This window comes from Rhinoderma darwinii, chromosome 5 (assembly GCF_050947455.1).
Source record: "Rhinoderma darwinii isolate aRhiDar2 chromosome 5, aRhiDar2.hap1, whole genome shotgun sequence".
Lineage (NCBI taxonomy): Eukaryota > Metazoa > Chordata > Amphibia > Anura > Rhinodermatidae > Rhinoderma > Rhinoderma darwinii.
The window spans coordinates 210,953,289-210,974,182 of record NC_134691.1 but is presented as its reverse complement, the minus strand read 5'-3'; the positions used below and the strand labels follow the sequence as shown (position 1 = coordinate 210,974,182).

At 41.4% G+C, this 20,894-nt stretch overlaps 1 protein-coding gene across 1 annotated transcript in view; it reads left to right on the top strand.

Annotated features, from left to right (window-relative positions):
• Positions 1–20,894, top strand: part of ADCY2 (adenylate cyclase 2) — an 831,331-nt gene that overhangs the window by 86,327 nt on the left and 724,110 nt on the right. Inside the window, exon 2 of the mRNA XM_075826916.1 lies at positions 18,194–18,391. Within this exon, the coding sequence (XP_075683031.1) occupies positions 18,194–18,391 (198 nt within the window). The remainder of the gene's footprint in view (positions 1–18,193; positions 18,392–20,894) is intronic.

The window sequence follows — 20,894 nt, the reverse complement described above, 5'->3', positions numbered from 1 at the left end:
CACAGCTGTTTAGTGCTCGACTAGGGGGACACTCCGTTTTCAAAACAGCTGATCAACCTTGTTGAAAGACACAGAGCTGCAGAGGGCTTGCTGCCAGATATCCCCTCTGTAGGGTCTCATTCAATGAGCTATAACTTTTGTATTTTTCTGTCGGTATAGCTGCATGAGTGATTTTTTTGCTGGTGAGTTTTATTTTTTAATAGCACTATTTTGGGGTAAATATTTTTTATTGGAAAAACAAACTTTTACAATTATTATTTTTTATTTAAAATTGACACAGTTTGGGGAAAATGTTTCTGCAAGACGGGGGGAATATTCCTCTCATTTCTACTTTTGGGTGGTATACATTGGACCCATACTTCCCCCAGCGCTTGGAGGTGCAGGGATGGCCCCCTTTGTCACTACCGTGATGTGTTGCCACGGAGGTGTTGGCTGGCCCTGCAGCTCCTGCACACAGGTGGCTAGAATCTGAGGCGTTGGATCTGCATCAGCTGCCATCACAGCCTCCAGATCGATCCTCTCCTGCCGCATCGCTTCCTCCACACTCAGACGTCATGGATAGTAGCATCCATGAACGCTGCTCTACCTCCCACCACAACGAGCTTTGGCCTACTTTGAGCTACTCTGCTGGCACCAGTCTGGCACCACGTTAGTAACTCTCACTCCCAACTTGCCTTACCCTATACTCCTCTAAGGATCAAACAGCACCCTATAGCCTTAAAGGGCCCACAACCCTTTAGACCAATTAGAAGCCGTTACAAAGAGCATGATATTGGCGATATGCCCTCAGGGGCTCCAGCCTACATAACCCACTTTGCCATAGATTCTTAGGCAACTTACCCAGACTTTGATTTTGAGGACTCTGATTCAGTTGCTCCTCATTTGTCCAGATTCTGGAGAGCTTATATGCTGCAGCTCCTCACTCAAAGCGACTTTAAAGTACTTGTTTCAGAAGAAAAGGAGGCATATCGCTCTGAAATATCTGAATTAAGGCAAGAACTACAACTTATTGCCACCCATGTGGACATTCTATAAAAGGACCACGATACCACAAGAAGCCTTGTACCCTGCCTTCAAACTGCTGTTTCCACACAATCTGCAAACCCCTGCGACATACCAAGACACCGTGAGGAAATTAATGATAGGGGGCTCAGAAACAATATCGGGGTGAGGGGACTCCCGGAAGCCGCAAAAGAAGAGGATCTCAACTCTAAATTAGAGACTAGATTTAACATTATCCTAGGGTCCCCAGCCTCAACTAGGATTACATTGGACAGATCTATAGGGCCCTAAGACCCAAAGGATCTACTAACCATCCCACGTTATATACGCGTTCATGACTACCGAACCAAGCAAGAAATAATGGCGATGGCATAACACCATAAAAATGTTACAGCTCTTCCTGAACCTTTCTTGAGTTACTCTACAGAAGAGAAGACACTTCTCGCTAGGCTTCAGGAGAATCACATTGTCTACATTTCAGGCTTTCCTTTCACTTTATCAGCAGGCAAAGATGGCATCTCAGCAACATTGTGTTCCCACTCTGACCTGCCCCTTTTCTGTGAGACCCTGAGACTTTCCCCTCCAAAATTGCAGGACTGGGTAATGGGACTACTGCCGCCCTCTCCCCTACAAATATGGCAGACACTCCAGGCTAAACGACAATGACCCCCCACTCCATGAGTGTCCCACTTCTGGCACTTCACCTTCTGCTCCTGGCAAGACCTGAAGCATATATCTTAACATAATTAAATCTGCCCCTTCCCAACAATCAATGTTGATTGAATTGACTTTTTTTTGGCCTAAATTGGATTTTTTTCTTAGATAGATTATGGTGCCATTTGAGAAGGTCCACCTTTATTATCTGCATTCTTCATATTGCTCTTCTGGTATTGCAGTTTACCCTTCATTACTGGGATTTGAACAGCAGTTCTCTCCATTGTTGAGAGTTGCATTAGTTTGCTCTGTATTTTAATTACTAGATACTGGATTTAATCCCACTGCAGGTCACTTTAACCTGGCAATGAATAGAATTATGATATGTACACTACTTTTTTTTATGCTTCAATTATTTTTTTGCTTTTACTAGTTTTGTATCTTCTCCTTCCCTCATGTGTCTTCCCTTACCTACCACCTCTTTTACCATAAAATTTGTGGATCAAGTTGCATCAGCCGAGGGATAACCTAGTGAATCTACTACCCACGTACTACTAATTTTACAAGCATGGAATACTGCTACTCGCTTAACCATGAGTGTAACTTTCCTACATACAGTGCCTTGCGAAATAATTTACCCCCTTGGTTTTTCTTGCTACATTAGAAACTGGAAATAAAATGGATTTTAAATTTGATTTTATGTAACAGACCTGACAAAATAGTCCAAATTGTTAGTTGATTAAAAAAAGAAAACCCTTACTAAAAAGCTGTGAGTGTATGTGTATTTCCCCTCTTTGCTATGAAACCCATAAATAAGGTCTGGTCAAACAAATTAACTTCAGAAATAACAAAATTAGTTGAATAAGGTCCCCCTGTGGACATTTGACATGTCACATGATGTCAGTATACACTGCAACAATGTTAAAGAGGCACTGACATCACCTTATAAGTGCCCTATCTTCTACATAATGTGATCGGCGCTGTAATGTAGATTACAGCAGTTTTAGAAAAACGATCAATTTTGACGGAGTTAAGACCTATTTATGCTAATGACTTTCTTAATGGACAACTGGGCGTGTTTTTACTTTTTGACCAAGTGGGCGTTGTGGAGAGAAGTGTATGATGCTGACCAATCAGCGTCATACACTTCTCTCCATTCATTTATTCAGCACATAGTGATCTTGCTAGATCATGATGTGCAGTCACATACTCACACATTAACGTTACTGAAGTGTCTTATTTTATAGAGCCTATCAAAATTTGGGTCCTGTGGGGGTGGGCAGTGACTATTGTCATTGTAATGCAGGAACATTAGGATGGCTTCGAATCGCATCCTTGTCAATACTGTGCGGTAAAGGGGGGTGTTATATAAAATATCAGGGACCAATAGTCTCTAATACTGGGCTTTTTTACGAGACCAAAGCTTAAAAATAAGCCCCAAAACATCCTCAATTCCACTGCGTTCGTAGGGGTCCAATTTTGGGCTCTCCCATAAAAAGAGTCGGGGTTCTGGGTGATAAACTGTTCCGCATGGATGTTGGTCTGCTGGACCATTAAGGGCATCCGAAAAAAAAACTTTAAAATAATCAATGGGGCTGAAACCCGTAGTGTCAATTTGAATGCCTGAGGGGGCTGTAAATTCAGGCACCTGGGGGGTATAATTGTCCGCAGCTACCCATGTCAGTTCAGGCAGAGCAGGACCTACGGCTCTTCTGCGCTGACGGGGTGGGGGGTGCAGACTCAGAGTCACTGGATACGGATGAAGATGAAAGCATGAACTGCGCTTCACCTTCGCTTGCATTGTCTTTATAGGAACACATCATTTGATATGCTTCCTCGGCTGAGAAGACTATTTTGACCATATTGAATAACTTAGTTCAACTACTAACTAACCAATAATTTTTTTTGTAACTTTTTTTTTGCTTTTTCTTTTTTACCTTTTTTTTAACATGAAATAAACAGCGCTACTCCCAACTGGGGAATGAGAACAGACCGGCGACACTGCTGTATTAGATGAGTAAGGGTACCCTACCTACCAGGGGAAAAACTAAATGAGATGAGGCATTGCTACGTAACCGGGAACTCGGGCAGTGGGCAATCTAGAGAAACAGCACGGTGATGGCGACTGGGTACTGCGACAGGTGATTTCTGGGCGAAGATCACAGCATGGCAGAAGAACACTGCGTGAATGAAATTATATGTTTGATAACCAGTGGGCACCAAAGGGGGTGATCACTGGTCAATGGGCAGAAAAGGGACAGATCGCTGGGTTTTGGGGTTTTCCACTGTCTTCTCACTGGCTTCCGACTCTGACAAGCTCTCTGACAGAAATGAGCTTGTCAGAGCCGTAGATGCCGGCAAAACAAGCCTCCTGCGCTGTGATTGGCCAGTCAATACTGGCCAATCACAGCGCTTGCAGGCACGGGACCATTCTGATTGGTCCGGTGACGTGAGTCCTGCTCGGCAACTGTCTATGATAGTGACAGTTTAATGCCTGGGCGTAACTGTACGCCCTATTGCGGGAAATCCCTTTGATTCTGGACGTACAGTCACGCCCAATCGCGGGAAGGGGCTACTCCCAAAGTTTTTCCCAAGTGTACACCCCCCAACAAAACATTTTGGTGGATGAGTCATTGGTAAGCTTCAAGGGCACTTCAGGCAGTATCTACCCAATAAAAGAGACCGGTACGAAATAGAACTGTACAAATTATGTGAAAGTGCCACCACTTACACCTACTCTTTTAGGATTTATGAGGGGAAAGACTCCCATATTGATCCCCCAGAATGCCCCCCTTGCTAGGAATTAGTGGAAAGATCGTATGGGATCTTTTTCATCTTTTGCTCGGCAAAGGATATCATTTATATCTTAACAACTTTTACAACAGTGTCCCATTGCTAAAAGTTCTCTCAGATCCACCTTGGCGTGTGAAACAATCTGAAAAGAAGGGCCTCCCCAAAACATTGCTGGGTCAGATACTAAAATTAGGAGAGAGCAGAGCTGTCTGCAGCGACGATCTGCTGCTCCTGAAATATAAGGATAAAAGGGACGTCCTTATACTGACCAGCATTCATGACAGCAGCTGCAGCCTTGTCCCTGTACGCGGATCCACCACCGAAGTTCCCAAACCATTTTGTTTACAGGAGTACAACAGATATATGGGTGGCGTTGACCTGTCTGAACAGGTCATAAAACCCTACAACGCCATGCGCAAGACAAGGGTATGGTATAAAAAGCTGTCTGTGCATCTTACACAGATGACTTTATGCAACGCCTTTGTCCTATGCAGTTATGCTGGCAGTAGAGATACGTTTCTGCAATATCAGGAAAAAGTCATCAAGGCCCTGATATTTGTTGACCAGGAAGGGGAGGGCAGTTTATCTGGTTCTTCCGTCAGCAGAATAATTCCCGGTCAGCATTTCCCCACAGAAATGCCCCCCACTAAAAAATACAGAAGCCCCCAAAAAAATGCTGTGTGGCGCCAAGAGAGGCATTCGTAAGGACACCACATACCAATGTGAGACGTGTCCCACAATGGCTGGCCTGTGCATGAAACAATGTTACAAAATATATCATACCTCCTTGGATTTTTAATTTATTTATTCTTTATTCACCTTTTCTGTCTCCCATATTGGCCATGACAAATTATTTTTTTAAAGAGTAAGGGTATGTTCACACGGCCTATTTACGGACGTAAATCGGGCGTTATTGCCCCGAATTACGCCCGAAAATAGCGCCTCAATAGCGCTGACAAACATCTGCCCATTGAAAGCAATGGGCAGACGTTTGTCTGTTCACACGAGGCGTATATTTACGCGCCGCTGTCAAATGACGGCGCGTAAATAGACGCCCGCGTAGAAGAAGTGACCTGTCACTTCTTTGGCCGTAATTGGAGCCGCTATTCATTGACTCCAATGAATAGCAGCGCTAATTACGGCCGTAATTGACGCGGCGTTCAAGCGCCTGCACATGCCGGTACGGCTGAAATTACGGGGATGTTTTCAGGCTGAAACATCCCCGTAATTTCAGCCGTTACGGACCCCCGCCGTGTGAACATACCCTAAAAATAGTTATAGTGATATTCAAAGCGGTTCTAAAGATATTATCGTTTAAAGAAGTGCACATCAGAAATAAAAAATTTTAACCTGGACACAGGGGTATCAATGACCCTTGGTCATGAAAGGGTTAATGTACAGTACAGATGGCCACACATTTCTCTCTATTGATTCATATGTAAGTTAGAGAAACAGCCGAGCAAGTGGCCTATTTATTCTGGATTTAATTGTATTTACCCCACTGTGCCGCTACCTATTTACCTAATTTTCTTAGGTGACATTTAAAGTACTTAACCCTTTCGCGCTCAGTGACGTACTATTCCGTCATGGTAACCACATAGTTCGCGCTCCATGACGGAATAGTACGTCACAGGGAGGAACGGCCATTTTGTCCGTCTTCCCGACACATACAGGAGCTGTGACAGCTGCTGTCTCGTACAGCAGTTGCCGCAGCTCCTATAGCGGTGAACGATCGCTGTGTCCCTGCTGATTAACCCTTTAGAAGCCGCGTTCAATAGCGATTGCGGCTTATTAGGGGTTAAACCACCATCGACGGCCCGCTACATGATAGCGGGCAGCGATCGTTGCTATGGCCTAACAATGGCGTCCGGCTATGCCATCTACGGAAGCCTAGGGGGTCCTGACAAAGTCAGGACCCACTATGCTTGCTGCCTACGAGTAGCTGACAGCTCTAATACACTGCACTACACATGTGGTACAGTGTATTAGAATTGCGATCAGGGCCTCCTGCCCTCAAGTCCCCTAGTGGGACAAAGTAAAAAAGTAAAAAAAAGTTGTGTAAAAATAAGAAAATAAAAGTTTTAAAAGTAAAAATCCCTCTTTTTCCCTTATCAGTCCTTTATTATTAACCCCTTAGTGACCAGCCCATTTTAGGCCCTAATGACCAAGCTATTTTTTTCGTTTTCTATAGTCGCATTCAAAGAGCTATAACTTTTTTATTTTTTCATCTACATAGCTGTATGAGGACTTGTTTTTTGCGGGATTAGTTGTACTTTTTAATAGCACCATTTTAGGGTACATATAATTTTTTTATTAACTTTTATTAACTTTTTTTGGGGGGATTATAAAAAAAAACTGAAATTCCACCAATGTTCTATGCGTTTTTTAAATTGACGCCGTTCACTGTGCGGCGTAAATAACATGTTACCTTTATTCTATGGGTCGGTATGATTATGGCGATACCACATATGTAGAGGTTTTTTCTGTTTTACGACTTTTGCACAATAAAATCACTTTTGAACTAAAATTATTTGTTTTTGCATCGTCGCTTTCCAAGAGCCGTAACTTTTTTACTTTTCCATCAATGTAGTGATTTTTTGGGCTTGTTTTCTGCAGGATGAGACGTAGTTTTGATTGGCACTGTTTTGGGTTGCATGGCACTTATTGATTCATTTTTATTATGACTTTTTTGGGGGGCAATGGAAAAAAATTGCAATTTCGCCATTGTTTTTTGCGGTTTATTTTACGGTGTTCACCTTGCAGTTTAAATTACGTATTAACTTTATTAATGGAGTCATTACGGTCGCGGCAATACTATATATGTGTACTTTTATTTATTTTTTGCACTTTTACTAAATAAAACCACTTTTTATGGAAAAAAAATGGTTTTATTTATTTTTTTACTGTAATTTTTATTAATAATCTTTATTTCACATTTATTATTTATTTCATTAGTCCCACTAGGGGACTTTACTGTGCGATCTTCAGATTGCTGCTATAATGCTTTGGTATACTTTGTATACCAGAGCATTATTGCCTGTCAGTGTAAATCTGACAGGCAATCTCTTAGGACGTGCCTCCGGCGCGTCCTAACAATCATATGTCCAGGGCAGACCTGGGGGCTTTTATCAAGCCCCCGGCTGCCCCTGGCTGCCATGACAACCCATCGGGCCGCCGATGGGTGACAGAGGGAGCTCACTCCCTCTGTAAACAAGTTAAATGCCGCGGTCGCTATTGACGGCGGCATTTAACAGGTTAAACGGCCGCGATCAAAGTAAACTTCGATCGCGGGCGTTGGAGCAGGAGCTCAGCTGTCATCAGACAGCTGAGCCCCGGCTCCAGCCTGCATGGGAGACCCGTGCAGGACTTAGACTAGGCTCACGTGAAAAGGCATCAGCCTAGCCTAAGGCCCCTTAGTGACGAACGTGAAAAGGCGTATTGTTGGTCACTAAGGGGTTAATAAAAATAAATAAATAAACAAATAAACTATACATAATTGGTATCACCACGGCCTGAACTACAAAATAATTTTATTATTTATCCCGCGCGGTGAACGCCATAAAAGAAAATAATAATAAACCATACCACAATCACAATTGTTTGGTCACTTCACCTCTCAAAAAATTGAATAAAAAGAGATAAAACAGTTGCATGTACATAAAAATGGTACTGATCGAAACTACAGTTCATTACGCAAAAAACAAGTCCTCGCACGGCTTTCTTGATGGAAAAATAAAAAAGTTCTGGCTCTTAGAATAAGGCAACACAAAAAGTAAATGATTTTTTACAAAAAGTATTTTATTGTGCAAACGCCATAAGACATAAATGAAACTATAAACATATGGCTGCGCATTATCTTTTACACAATACCTGTGGGTCAAAATGCTCACTACACCTCTAGATGAATGCCTTAAGGGGTGTAGTTTTTAAAATGGGGTCACTTCTTGGGGGTTTCAACTGTACTGGTACCTCAGGGGCTTCTGCATACATGACTTAGCACCAGAAAATCCCCAGTAGGCCAAATGGTGGTCCTTTTCCTTCTGAGCTCTCCCATGGGCCCAAACGGCAGTTTATCACCACAGATGGGGTATTGCTGCAGTCAGGACAAATTGGGCAACAAAATTGGGTATTGCATTTCTTGTGAAAATAAGAAATTTTGAGCCAAAACTACATCCTATTGGAAAAAAATTATTATTTTTTAATTCACAGTAAAATTCAAAAAATTCTGTGAAAAAAACTGTGGTGTCTAAATGGTCACAACACCCATAAATGAATTCCTTGAGGGGTGTAGTTTCCAAAATTGGGTCACTTTTGGTGGGTTTTCATTGCTTTCATACCTCTGGGGCTCTACAAATGCCGCATGGCACCCGAAAACCAATCCAGCAAAATCTGGACTCCAAAGAACACATAGCGCTCCTTTCCTCCATGGGCCCAAACGGCAGTTTATCACCACAAATTGGGTATTGCCACACTCAGGACAAATTGGGCAACAAAATGGGGTATTTTGTTCCCTGTGAAAATAAGAAATTTGGATCAAAAATGATATCTTATTGGAAAAAATGTAATTTTTTTTATTTCACAGCCCAATTCAAATACTGGCTGTTAAAAAACTGTGGGGTCAAAATGGTAACAACAACCATAAATGAATTCCTTGAGGGGTGTAGTTTCCAAAATGGGGTCACTTTTTGGGGATTCCTACTTTTTTAGCACCTCAACACCTCTTCAAACCTGGCATGCTGTCTAAAATATATTCTAATAAAAAAGAGGCCCCAAAATGCACTAGGTGCTTCTTTGGTCTGGGGCTTGTGTTTTAGTCCACGAGCACACTAGAGACACATGTGGGACATTTCTAAAAACGGCAGAATCTGGACAATACATATTTAGTAGTGTTTCTCTGGTAAAACCTTCTGTTACTGAAAAAAGTGAATAAAATTGAAATTCAGCAAGAAAAATGAAATTTGCAAATTTCACCTCCACTTTGCTTTAATTCCTGTGAAATGCCTAAAGGATGGAGAACGCCGCAAAAAAAACTAAGTAAAAAAATTATGCCATAATCTCTATATTTTGGTCACCACCACTCCCAAAATATAGATTTAAAAAATGGGCTCTGAGCCTTAAGGCCAAAACAAGGCTGCATCCTTAAGGGGTTAAGCATGTACAATCAGGTTTTTTTCTGTGCGGTTTTAAGTATTTTTTAAATATGGAAATTATCGCATAGATAGACCACCCCATTTTAAAACCTGCACCCCTCAAAGTATTCAAAACAGCATTCAGAAAGTTTCACCGGAATTAAAGTATAGTAGAGGGGAAATTTACAAATGTAATTTTTTTTGCCGAAATTAATTTGTAATAAAAAAATTTCTGTAATACAAAGTTTTACCAGAGAAAGACAAATCAATATTTGTTGCCCAGATTCTGCAGTTTTTAGAAATACCCCACATTGTCTGCCCTAGTTTGCAAATGGACTGAAACACAGGCCTCAGAAGCGAAGAAGGACCTAGTGGATATTGGGGCCTCCTTTCTTGAAAATATATTATATATATTGAATATATATAGGTACCATGTCAGGTTTGAAGAAGTCTTTTGGTGCCAAAATAGTAGAAACCCCCCAAAAGTGACCCTGTTTTGGAAACTACACCCCTCAAGAAATGTTTCTAGGTGTATAGTTAGCATTTTGACCCCACAGGTTTTTTTTTTGCTGAATTTAGTGGAATTAGGCCGTGAAAATGAAAATCTACTTTTTTTCAGAAAAAACATACAAAGATTTAATTTTTACAAGGTATATATAAAAAAAAAAGAACCACAACATTTGTAAAGCATTTTCTCCTGAAAACGGAAATATGCCATATGTTTTAATAAACGGCTGTTTGGACCCACAGCAGAGCTTAGAAGGGAAGGAGCGCTATTTGGTTTTGGAGTTCAAATTTAGCTGGAATGGTTTTCGGGTGTCATGTCGCATTTGCAAAGCCCCTGAGAGACCAAAACAGTGGAAACAAGCCAAAAGTGACCCCATTTTGGAAACTACAACCCTTAAGGACCCTATCTAGGGGTATAGTGAGCATTTAGACCCCAGAGGTCTTTTTCAAAATTTATTAGAATTAGGCCGTGAAAATGAATATCAACATTTCTTTCCACTAAAATGTTTAATTTTTTAATTTTCACAAAGGATAAAGGAGGAAAAAGCACCCCAACATTTGTAAAGCAATTTCTCCCGACTACGACTATACCCCACATGTGGTCATGAATGTTTTTTTCATTAGAAATTATTTAACTCTTTCAGGACTGATCCATTTTTTTGGTTTTTCATTTAGTTGTTCCCTCCCCGCCTTCTAAGAGCCATAACTTTTTTATTTTTCCGTCAATAGAGTGGTGAGAGGGCTTATTTTTTTTGTGGGAGGAGTTGTAGTTTCTATTGACATCATTTGATGTACTGGGAAAGTGAAAATAAAATTCTTTGTGGACTGAAATCGGAAAAAAATGTGATTCCCTCCATTGTGTTTTGGGTTTTGTTTTTATGGCTTTCACCGTGCGGTAAAAACGTCAACTTTTTCTGCCTCTCGATTACGGTGATACCAAATTTATATCGTTTTTTTATATATTTGACTTCATTTACAAAGTAAAAACTATTTGTTAAAAAGAAATTTTTTTGCCCCACCACATTCTCAAAGCCATAATGTTTTGATTTTTTGACCGATTGTTCAGTGTGAGGGCTTATTTTTTGTGGGACAAGCTATAGATTTTATTAGTATTTTTTGGTACATACAAATTTTTGATCACTTTGTATTACATTTTGTTTGAGAGCTAAGGTAACCAAGAAACTGTGATTTTGGCGTTTTAAATTCGTTAGTTTTTTTCAGCGTTCACCATGCGAGTTAAATAATGGTATATTGTAATAAGTCGGACTTTTACAGACTTTTTTTTTTTACATTACTTTAGATGAAAAATGGGGAAAGGGGAGTTTTTTTTAGACTTTAAATTTTTGTCACTAATAATAACTTTTGACTTTTTTTTTTTTTACATATTTTATTAGTCCCCTTAGGGGACTTGAACCAGCGATCATTAGATCGTTGGTACAATACACTGCAATACTAATGTATTGCAGTATATTGTAATTTTTATAGGCTCCTGTAACAGCGCAATCGCTGTTTCTATCTGTTAGTCGTGGATGTCAGCTGTAATACACAGCTGACACCCTCAGCGTATGGCACGGGCTCAGCACATAAGCCCGCTCCATACATCACCCCCAGCACCACGACATGCTATTAAGTCATGGTGCACAAAGGGGTTAATGTGCAGAGGATGGTGCAAAGTGAAAATTAAAATTCCACTGGTATGCCATTTTAGTGCACAATATGTTGTGCCACTGAAGACAAGTACCTCATAAAATGTTAATGGGTTCTCCCGATTATGACAATGCCATATCTGCGGACGTAAACTGCTGTTTGGGCACGCTGTAGGGCTCAGAAGAGAGGGAGCGCCATTTGGCTTTTGGAGCGCAGATTTTGCTTGGTAGTAGTTCTGTTTTGGGTTTTGCTGGTATTTCAGTTTTTAATGTGGGGGCGTATGTAATCTGTCCGGAGTGCATCAGGGTATAATAAAAGGGTATAATAATGCAGTAAATAAATAATAATTCATAGATATGTGGCCAATGTCGCACTGATAAATGGTGCCCAAAATGATCTGCTTTTGGAACACTCTGCACATTTTGCGTCGCCATATTCTGAGAGCCAGAACGTGTTTATATTTTCGCCACTGCAGATGTTTGAGGGCTTAATTGTTGTGGGACAATCTGTCGTTTTCATTGGTACCATTGTGGGGTACATGCGACTGTTTGATCACTTTTTATTAAATTTTATTACATTTTTTGACAAGCCAGGTGACCAAAAACCATAAATTCTGACAATGTTGTTATTCTTTTTTGACGGCGTTCACCCTGGGCTATTAATGACAATTTTACTTTATTCTGTGGGTGGATACGATTACGATAATACCATATGTACATAGATTTTTGTGTTTTGCAGCGTTTGCACAATAAAATCACTTTTTTATAAAATAATAACAATTTTTGTGTCACCATATTCTGAGAGCCATAACTTTATTATTTTTTAGTGAAAAAAGCTGTATAAGGGCTTGTTTTTTGCGGGATGGGTTGAAGTTTTTATTTGTACATGCAACATTTTGATCACTTTTTATTCTATATTTTGTGAGTGGTGGTGACCAAAATAAAAAGATTATGGCATAGTTTTTTTACTTAGTTTTTTTTGCGGCGTTCTCCATGCCGGAAAAATAATATTATAGTTTTATAGCTTGGGTCGTTACGAAATACATGTACTTTTTTTTAACAGTTCCATTTTTTTCCTATAATAAAGGTCTTATTATAGGAAAAAAAGCATTTTTTGTTTTTGTAACTTATAACTTTTATTTTTACACTCTTATAAAACATTTTTATTAACTTTTTTTAAACTTTTTTTTTGTCCCACTAGGGGACTTGAAGACTTGCAGCACTAATTGCTGCTAGAATACATTACACTAGGTAGTGTAATGTATTCTAAGGGGATGTTCACACGACAACGCCAAATACGTCTGAAATTACGGAGCTGTTTTGAGGAGAAAACAGCTCCTGAATTTCAGACGTTTTTACAAGTGCACGCATTTTTCACGGCGTCTTTTACGGACGTAATTGGAGCTGGTTTTCATTGGAGTCAATGAAAAACGGCTCCAATTATGTCCCAAGAAGTGTCCTGCACTTCTTTGACGCGGCCGTAATTTTACGCGCCGTCTTTTGACAGCGACGCGTAAAATGACAGCTCGTCTGCACAGAACATCGTAAGACCCATTGCAAGCAATGGGCAGATGTTTGCCGACGTATTGGAGCCGTCTTTTCAGGCGTAATTTGAGGCATAAAACGCCTCCATTACATCTGAAAAGAGGTCGTGTGCACATACCCTAACTGTCAGTTTGACACTGACAGTGAGGTAATAGGAAGCCCATGTGGACCAGCTGAAGGCTTCCGTACATGGCAGACCCTGAGGACATTGTCTGGCCTCCGGTTGCCATGCCAACCATCGTCAGCCCCCTAAATCGCATTGCGTGGGCTGCCGATGTGCTACAAGCCCCCTAAATGCCGCGATCGCAATCGATCGTCGCATCTAAGGGGTTAATTGTCGAAATCAGCGGCGATGAGCCGCTGATTGGCAACAGGGAGAGCAAGGCAGACACACTGAACAGTTAACCACCGCTGCTGTGTTTTTCCGCACGACGGTTAACTGTTAAAGTCCAGACGTAACTGCACATCAAAGTGCACTAACTGCTCGCCTGGACGTGTAGTTACGCGAATGTGCAGGAAGGGGTTAAATAGCAGACTAAGGGTGCATCCACATGCAACAGATTTTGTGATTATATCTCTGAGCCTTAAAATCAGTTCTATTCTTTTGAATAAGGGTATCAACAAGATAGGGCCCGCCACAGATCGAAACCCCTCCAAATCGGACAAGGGTCCAAAAAGGAGGAATTTACTCACCGCTACTCCAGTCTTATACCAGATCACCTCAGGTTGCCACATCCAGTTACGGCGCATACCACGTCCTGACGCCAGTTAGTGCCAGGACCAGGGGCGTAACTAGTTCAGACTGGGCCCCATAGCAAACTTCTAACAGGGCCCCCCTCCCCTGGGTGCCACACAACACCCCCCTTGTAGATAATGCCTCCCTGTATATTCTACCACACAGCGCCCCCTGTAGATAGCGCCATACAGCCCCCTGTAGATAGTGCCACACACAGCTCCCTGTACATAGTGCCATACAGGCCCCCTGTAGATAGCGCCATACAGCCCCCCATAGATAGCACCATACAGCCACCCTGTAGATAGCGCCATACAGCCCCCTGTAGATAGCGCCATACTGCCCACCTGTAGATAGCGCCATACAGCCCCCCTGTAGATAGCGCCATTCAGCCCCCTTCCTGTATATAGTGCCATGCCGCGGGCCCCGTAGCAGCCGCTATGGCTGCTACAGCAGTAGTTATGCCAGTGGCCAGGACGTTAAATACAAAAGAGTAGTAGAGGAAACTGTATTTTACTCTGATACAATGTATTTGAGGACAATAAAAAAACACATATTGAAAATGGATGCTGTTTCCTCTACTACTGTTTTGGATCTTTGTTTGAGTGTGAAGACCATCCTATATAAATGCTTCTATCCTACCATCAAACACTAATCTGTTGCTGTCTCACAATGCAGCATTCGTCCTTGTTGTGTGCTGCATTGCATACAACGTTCTGACGCTGCTACGGCTCAGGACCTTGTACCTTGTATGCGCCATGGCGCGCAGACCTTTGCTGGGGCCTGATATGGCAACCAAAAGGTAAAAATACATACAAAATCTGCATCAAATGTGCACTGTGTGAACAAGGCCTTAGACCAGTTTCATAGGACATATTTTCAGGCATATTTTGCAGCGTAAATCGCTCTTATTACGCTCAGAAATATACTTCAATTACGCCTGCAAACAGCCTCCAATAGATTTCAATGGGAAATACATTGTGTAGTTTATACAAGGCATATTTTTATGTTGCTAAATTCAAAAACGCTTCTTAAAGCATTTTGGCAGCTAATTTTTTCCATTACCCATTGACACTACAAAAAAACGCATAAAAAATTTGTCTCAAAATACGTTTCAAAAACAATTGTAAAAATAAAAATGCCTAGATTTCAGAGGCTGTTTTCTCTTGAAATCAGCCTCATATTTTTAAGCCGGAACATATGCCACATGAACACAGCCAAATAGACTGTGCTGAGTTTTTGATGTAATATTATTTGGTTTGGGAACCTACTCCTTCACCACTAAGGGTATGTTCACACGGCAGCGTCCATTACGGCTGAAATCACGGAGCTGTTTTCAGGAGAAAACAGCTCCTGAATTTCAGACGTAATGGTATGTTGCCGGCATTTTTCGCTACATCCATTATGGACGTAATTGGAGCTGTTTTTCTATGGTGCAAATGGAAAATGGCTCCAATTACGTCCCAAGAGGTGACAGGCACTTCTTTGACGCGGGCGTCTTTTTTACGCGCCGTCTTTTGACAGCGGCGCGTAAAAAAATTGACCGTCGGCACAGAACATCATAAAGCCCATTCAAATGAATGGGCAGATGTTTGCCGGCGCATTGGAGCCGTATTTTCGGACGTAATTCGAGGTTAAAACGCCCGAATTATGTCCGTAAATAGGGTGTGTGAACCCAGCCTAAAACGTTACCAGAGTGCCATAATTCTATAATCACTTGTTATAGTTAGGGTATGTTCACACACAAACTCAAAAAAGTCTGAAAATACGGAACTGTTTTCAGGGGAAAACAGCTCCTGATTTTCAGATGTTTTTTAAACCACTCACGATTATGGCTGCGTTTTTCGCTGCGTTTTTTACGGAAGTTTTTGGAGCTGTTTTCAATATTGTCTATGAAAAACAGCTCCAAAAACATCCCAAGAAGTGACATGCACTTCTTTTTCGCGGCCGTTTGTTTACGCGGCCATTTTTCATAACAGCCGCGTAAAAAAAAACGGTCCGTCGGAACAGAACTCAGTTTTCCCCATTGAAATCAATGGGCAGATGTTTGGTGGCGTTCTGCTTCCGATTTTTCGTCCGTTTTTCGGGCGTTTACGGCCTGAAAAACGGCCAAAAATAGGCCGTGTGAACATACCCTAACAGTCCTGGGTATGAATAGATCATTATACCAGATGTCGCAATAATGCCTCTACAAGCATCATTGATGCAAGTAAAGGCTCTGGTATGCTTTGCTTTTAAATCAGTCTCATGCGTATTTCTCTTCATAGCGGAGATTCTAACAGCCCGCGCGGGTACCGGGAACGCTGGGCTGCAGCAATAGACGTCATCAGCTAAATAAGCCAATCAGAGGCTGATTATGCAATAAATTCGCTACGTGTGCAGGGGGCCTAAAGGTGTGCCCTTTTCTAGGATGCTATACCGTGTCTCATGTCATAACATTTGATCACTGCGAACAGTGGATGCAGGGAAAATTGCACCTTTTCTTGCCTCCACTATGCGCAATATTCAAATTTTATTAGGGGAGACAAAGTATATCATCCTAGAACTGGCAAGACGTTTAGTGTGAAAGGCTTTTTACTTGCGATTCCACTTACGTGGTTCTCCTAGTGATTTTTAAAGTGGTATAAATAATTTCTCATGTGCATCTGTGGCCCTTTTCATGCATCCCATAATTTTAAATGCCTTACCAGCAGCTGTCAGACTTTGGTTGCAACAGTTTGGGTATGCTCCCACGGTATTAAGTTAAGGCTCAAAAATCAGACACTACAGGTTTGCTGCGGGTATTAGCTATGTATTACAGCTGACTCCTCGCTCCAACGGCCAAGAACATTGATCGCGCTGTTCCTGGCCGTTCAACCAATTAGATGTAGCAGTCACTAGCAGTCAATAGCGACCGCAGCATCTAAGCCGTTAGAGCGGGGCGGCTCCCTCCAACATCCCATCGCTACCCCCTCCGACACGATCGTAGAGTGCCGATGGTTGTCATGGCAGCCCGCGGGCCTAATGAAGGCCCCCTGGTTTGCCTTTCTTCTTCTCCTGTTAAGCTTTGCCTCTGGCATTAGTATTACAGTGTATTGTACCAGTAAAATGATGATCGCTGATTCAAGTCTCCTAGGGGGAATTAAATTTATTTAAAAAAAAGTTAAATGAAAATTTCAGTAGTGATAAAAAAAAATTAAAAGTTCAAAATAAAAACCTTTTCCCATTTATTCTCTAATGTAATGTACAATTTTTAAAATAAACAAATTTTCTATCACTGCATTCGTGAAAGTCAGAAAATATAACATTATATAACCTGCACGGTGAATGCCGTAAAAAAATAAAACCTGTAAAACTGCTGAATCGCAGTTTTTTGGTTACCTAAAAACGAAAAAGAAATTAATAAAAAGTGACCAAAAAGTGGTATGTACCAAAAAATTGTATCAATAAAAACTGCAGCTCGTCCCACAAAAAAATAAGCCCTCACACCGCTCAATTGATGAAAAAAATCAAAAAGCTATGGCTTCTTTCAGAATGTGGTGGCACGAAGCTAATTGGTTTTTAACAAACATTTTTGTTTTTGTAAAAGTAGCAAAAGATAAAAAAAATTAAAAAGAAACTTGGTATCGCCATAATCGTATTGACCAGCAGAATAAAGTTAAGTGGTTGTTTTTACCACATGGTAAAAGCCGTAAAAACAAAACAAAAAAGGAGGAATTGCAGTTTTTTCCAATTCTACCCCACAAATAATTTTTTCGTTTCCCAGTACATTATATGGTACTTAAAATGGTGCCAATAAAAACTACAACTCCTCCTGCAAAAAAAAAAAAAGCCTTCACATTGCTCCATTGATGAAAAATATAAAAAAATTACAGCTTTTGGAAGTCGGGCAGTAAAAAATGAAAAATGGCTTGAACTTTAAGGGAGTTAACATCCTTTTATATTTTTGTAAGCCATTTTGTTTATTCTAGGGAAAAAAAAGTATAGGCCATCAATGTTTAATCGGTGGGAGTTAAGCCCCTGGAACCCCCACCAGTAAGAACAAAAACAAAACTGCCATTAAAGACAACCATATATATTTACCTTCCAGCTGCCGATGCACCATATTGTGGTCCTCTAGGGGTTAAATAAATAAATAAAATTACTTTAAAACGATATTGTAAACATTTTGCATATATTAATTTTTTTATCTATATTTTTTGCAGGGAATTGAAGACCATGTGGCATTTTTAATAACAGTTCCAACAGCCATAGCAATTTTCTTTGCAGTCTTTGTCCTTGTATGTATAGAATCTGTATTCAAGAAGCTCCTAAGAATTTTTTCATTGGTCATCTGGATATGTCTTGTCTCAATGGGATATCTCTTCATGTGTTTTGGAGGTATAATATCTCCCTGGGATCAGGTAGGTTTTCAGATTTAACTAAATCATATATTTAAATCAGTTTTATTTCTGCATATTTTTTTAATCGCCATTGTTAACATAAATAATATGCTTTAAAAGATGTAGACTCCTTATCTCATAGTAGGCTGCGTTGTTGAATATTGTAATGACGGGGGTAGGGAAATGGACAAGTGAGCCCTAATCTACCCGCCACTCTGTCCCTGCCTACTTGCAACGACCTGCCCTCGGCGACGGGGTACAACTGGGCGGCGGTCCCTACGCTCAGTAAGTGCACGAGACAAACAGACAAGGGAACACAAAGCAAGGGAAAGGGGCAGTTGCCCACGGCAACACCGTGAGCAACAAGAGTGGTGAACGAGCCGAGTCAAACCAGGAGTGCACGAGGTACTAAACGCAGAGCAGGAGAGTAGTCAGTAAGCCAGGGTCAGTATGGAGCAGGATCAAATAGTTGGAAGCTGTAGCTGGGCCAGGAAACCACACGAGAAGAATCACAAGCAAAGGAGGAACAGGAAAGGCAGGTATAAATAGACAGAGGGCGGGAGCTAGCTCCGTCTGGCCAGGCTGTGATAGGCTCTCCCACTCCTAAGCCTGCCATCCTGAGTGGTGGAAGATGGAGTCAGTCTCAGAGACATAGACTTAGGTGCAGACTGATTACCTATGGGAGTATACACAGAAGTTGTGCCCGGCAGATCCTTTACACATATATTGTAAATCCTAGGTCCACAACTTTTTAGGGTATTTTTGTGACTGTCCCTACATGTGAATAGAGTTCGCAGAAATTCACGCACGTGCTGCAAAAACGACTCTATTCAGATGAATGGAATGGATATCCAATTGCAGAAATTTTGGCAATATATCTACCCATATAGTTTGCATGCCACTTTAAAATATGGCAGATGGTGTTGGGCCTAACTGTATGTTAGTAGGGAAAAAAGTATATTAAAGATTACACTGAGTAATATGGCTCTTTCCCTGGCTGCTAATGATGGGGAGGATCTCCTGATCTTATGAATTATTAATAATATTATATTGCCTACACATGGTATAAGATATTTTATGTTCTTTTCTCCTGAAATGACTACATTATACAACCTGATGGCCTCTAAATGCATACAAATTTTAGTCAGAATAGGGCAGATTTACTAAGATGTAGACAACATAAACTTACACCAGTCAGTCTGAAGATGCGGCAAATTTATCACAGTAGCGCTGTATGATAAATGTGACATATCTTGCAAGACATGTTAGACACTTTTCTCCCCTTCCCCTACTTAACTCCGCCTTCTTTTCTAGACACTAGTTAAAAGTGTTTAATGAGGCATAAACATCTGTTCTCAACTTAGTCTAAAACTAAATGCACCAAATGTGCCAAAATTTGATGCATTTTAGGCACATTCTAAATGCAGACACAGTAGTATTATCTGTACCAGTGTGTTTAAATGGTCCTTGAATTTTCAACAAACTTTGCATAATATTGGTAATAGTACAAGCGAATATAAGCCTCTTTCTCCACTTTTAGGGCATGCCTAGACGTGGCATATTTCTTCCGCAACTGTCCGCATCAATGCCGCACAGAATCTGCGTTGCAGATTCTGTTGCGGCTCTGCCCAAAATGGGCATTAAATTGATGCGGACTAGCCGTTGCGTATTGAGGTGAAAGTACTTCCCTTCTCTCTATCAGTGCAGGATAGAGAGAAGGGACAACACTTTCCCTAGTGAAAGTAAAAGAATTTCATACCTACCGGCCGTTGTCTTGGTGACACGTCCCTCTTTCGGCATCCAGCCCGACCTCCCTGGATAACGCGGCAGTCCATGTGACCGCTGCAGCCTGTGATTGGCTGCAGCCGTCACTTAGACTGAAACGTCATCCTGGGAAGCCGGACTGGAGGAAGAAGCAGGGAGTTATCGGTAAGTATGAACTTCTATTTTTTTTACAGGTTGATGTATATTGTGATCGGTAGTCACTGTCCAGTGTGCTGAAACAGTTACTGCCGATCGCTTAACTCTTTCAGCACCCTGGACAGTGACTATTTACTGACGTCGCCTAGCAACGCTCCCGTAATTACGGGTGCACACACGTAGTCACCCATAATTATGGGTGCACACACGTAGTCACCAGTAATTACGGGAGCCCCATTGACTTCCTCAGTCTGGCTGTAGACCTAGAAATAGATAGGTCCAGCCAGAATGAAGAAATGTCATGTTAGTAAAACCAATACGCTCCCCAGCACACATAACATCCACATAACATCTGCGGACTTCATTGCGGAATTTTGAATCTCCATTGAAGTCAATGGAGAAATTCCGCAATGAGTCCGCAACCAGTCCGCCACACGTCCGTAACAACCATTGTATGCTGCGGACACCAAATTCGGCTCCGCAGCCTATGCTACGCAGCGGAATTGTCCGCAACGTGCAAACGAACCCAACTACAAAGCTGTGGAAGGCAGTGTAAAAACATGTACGCTGCGGATTTCCGCTGCGGACTGTTCGCAGCGGAATT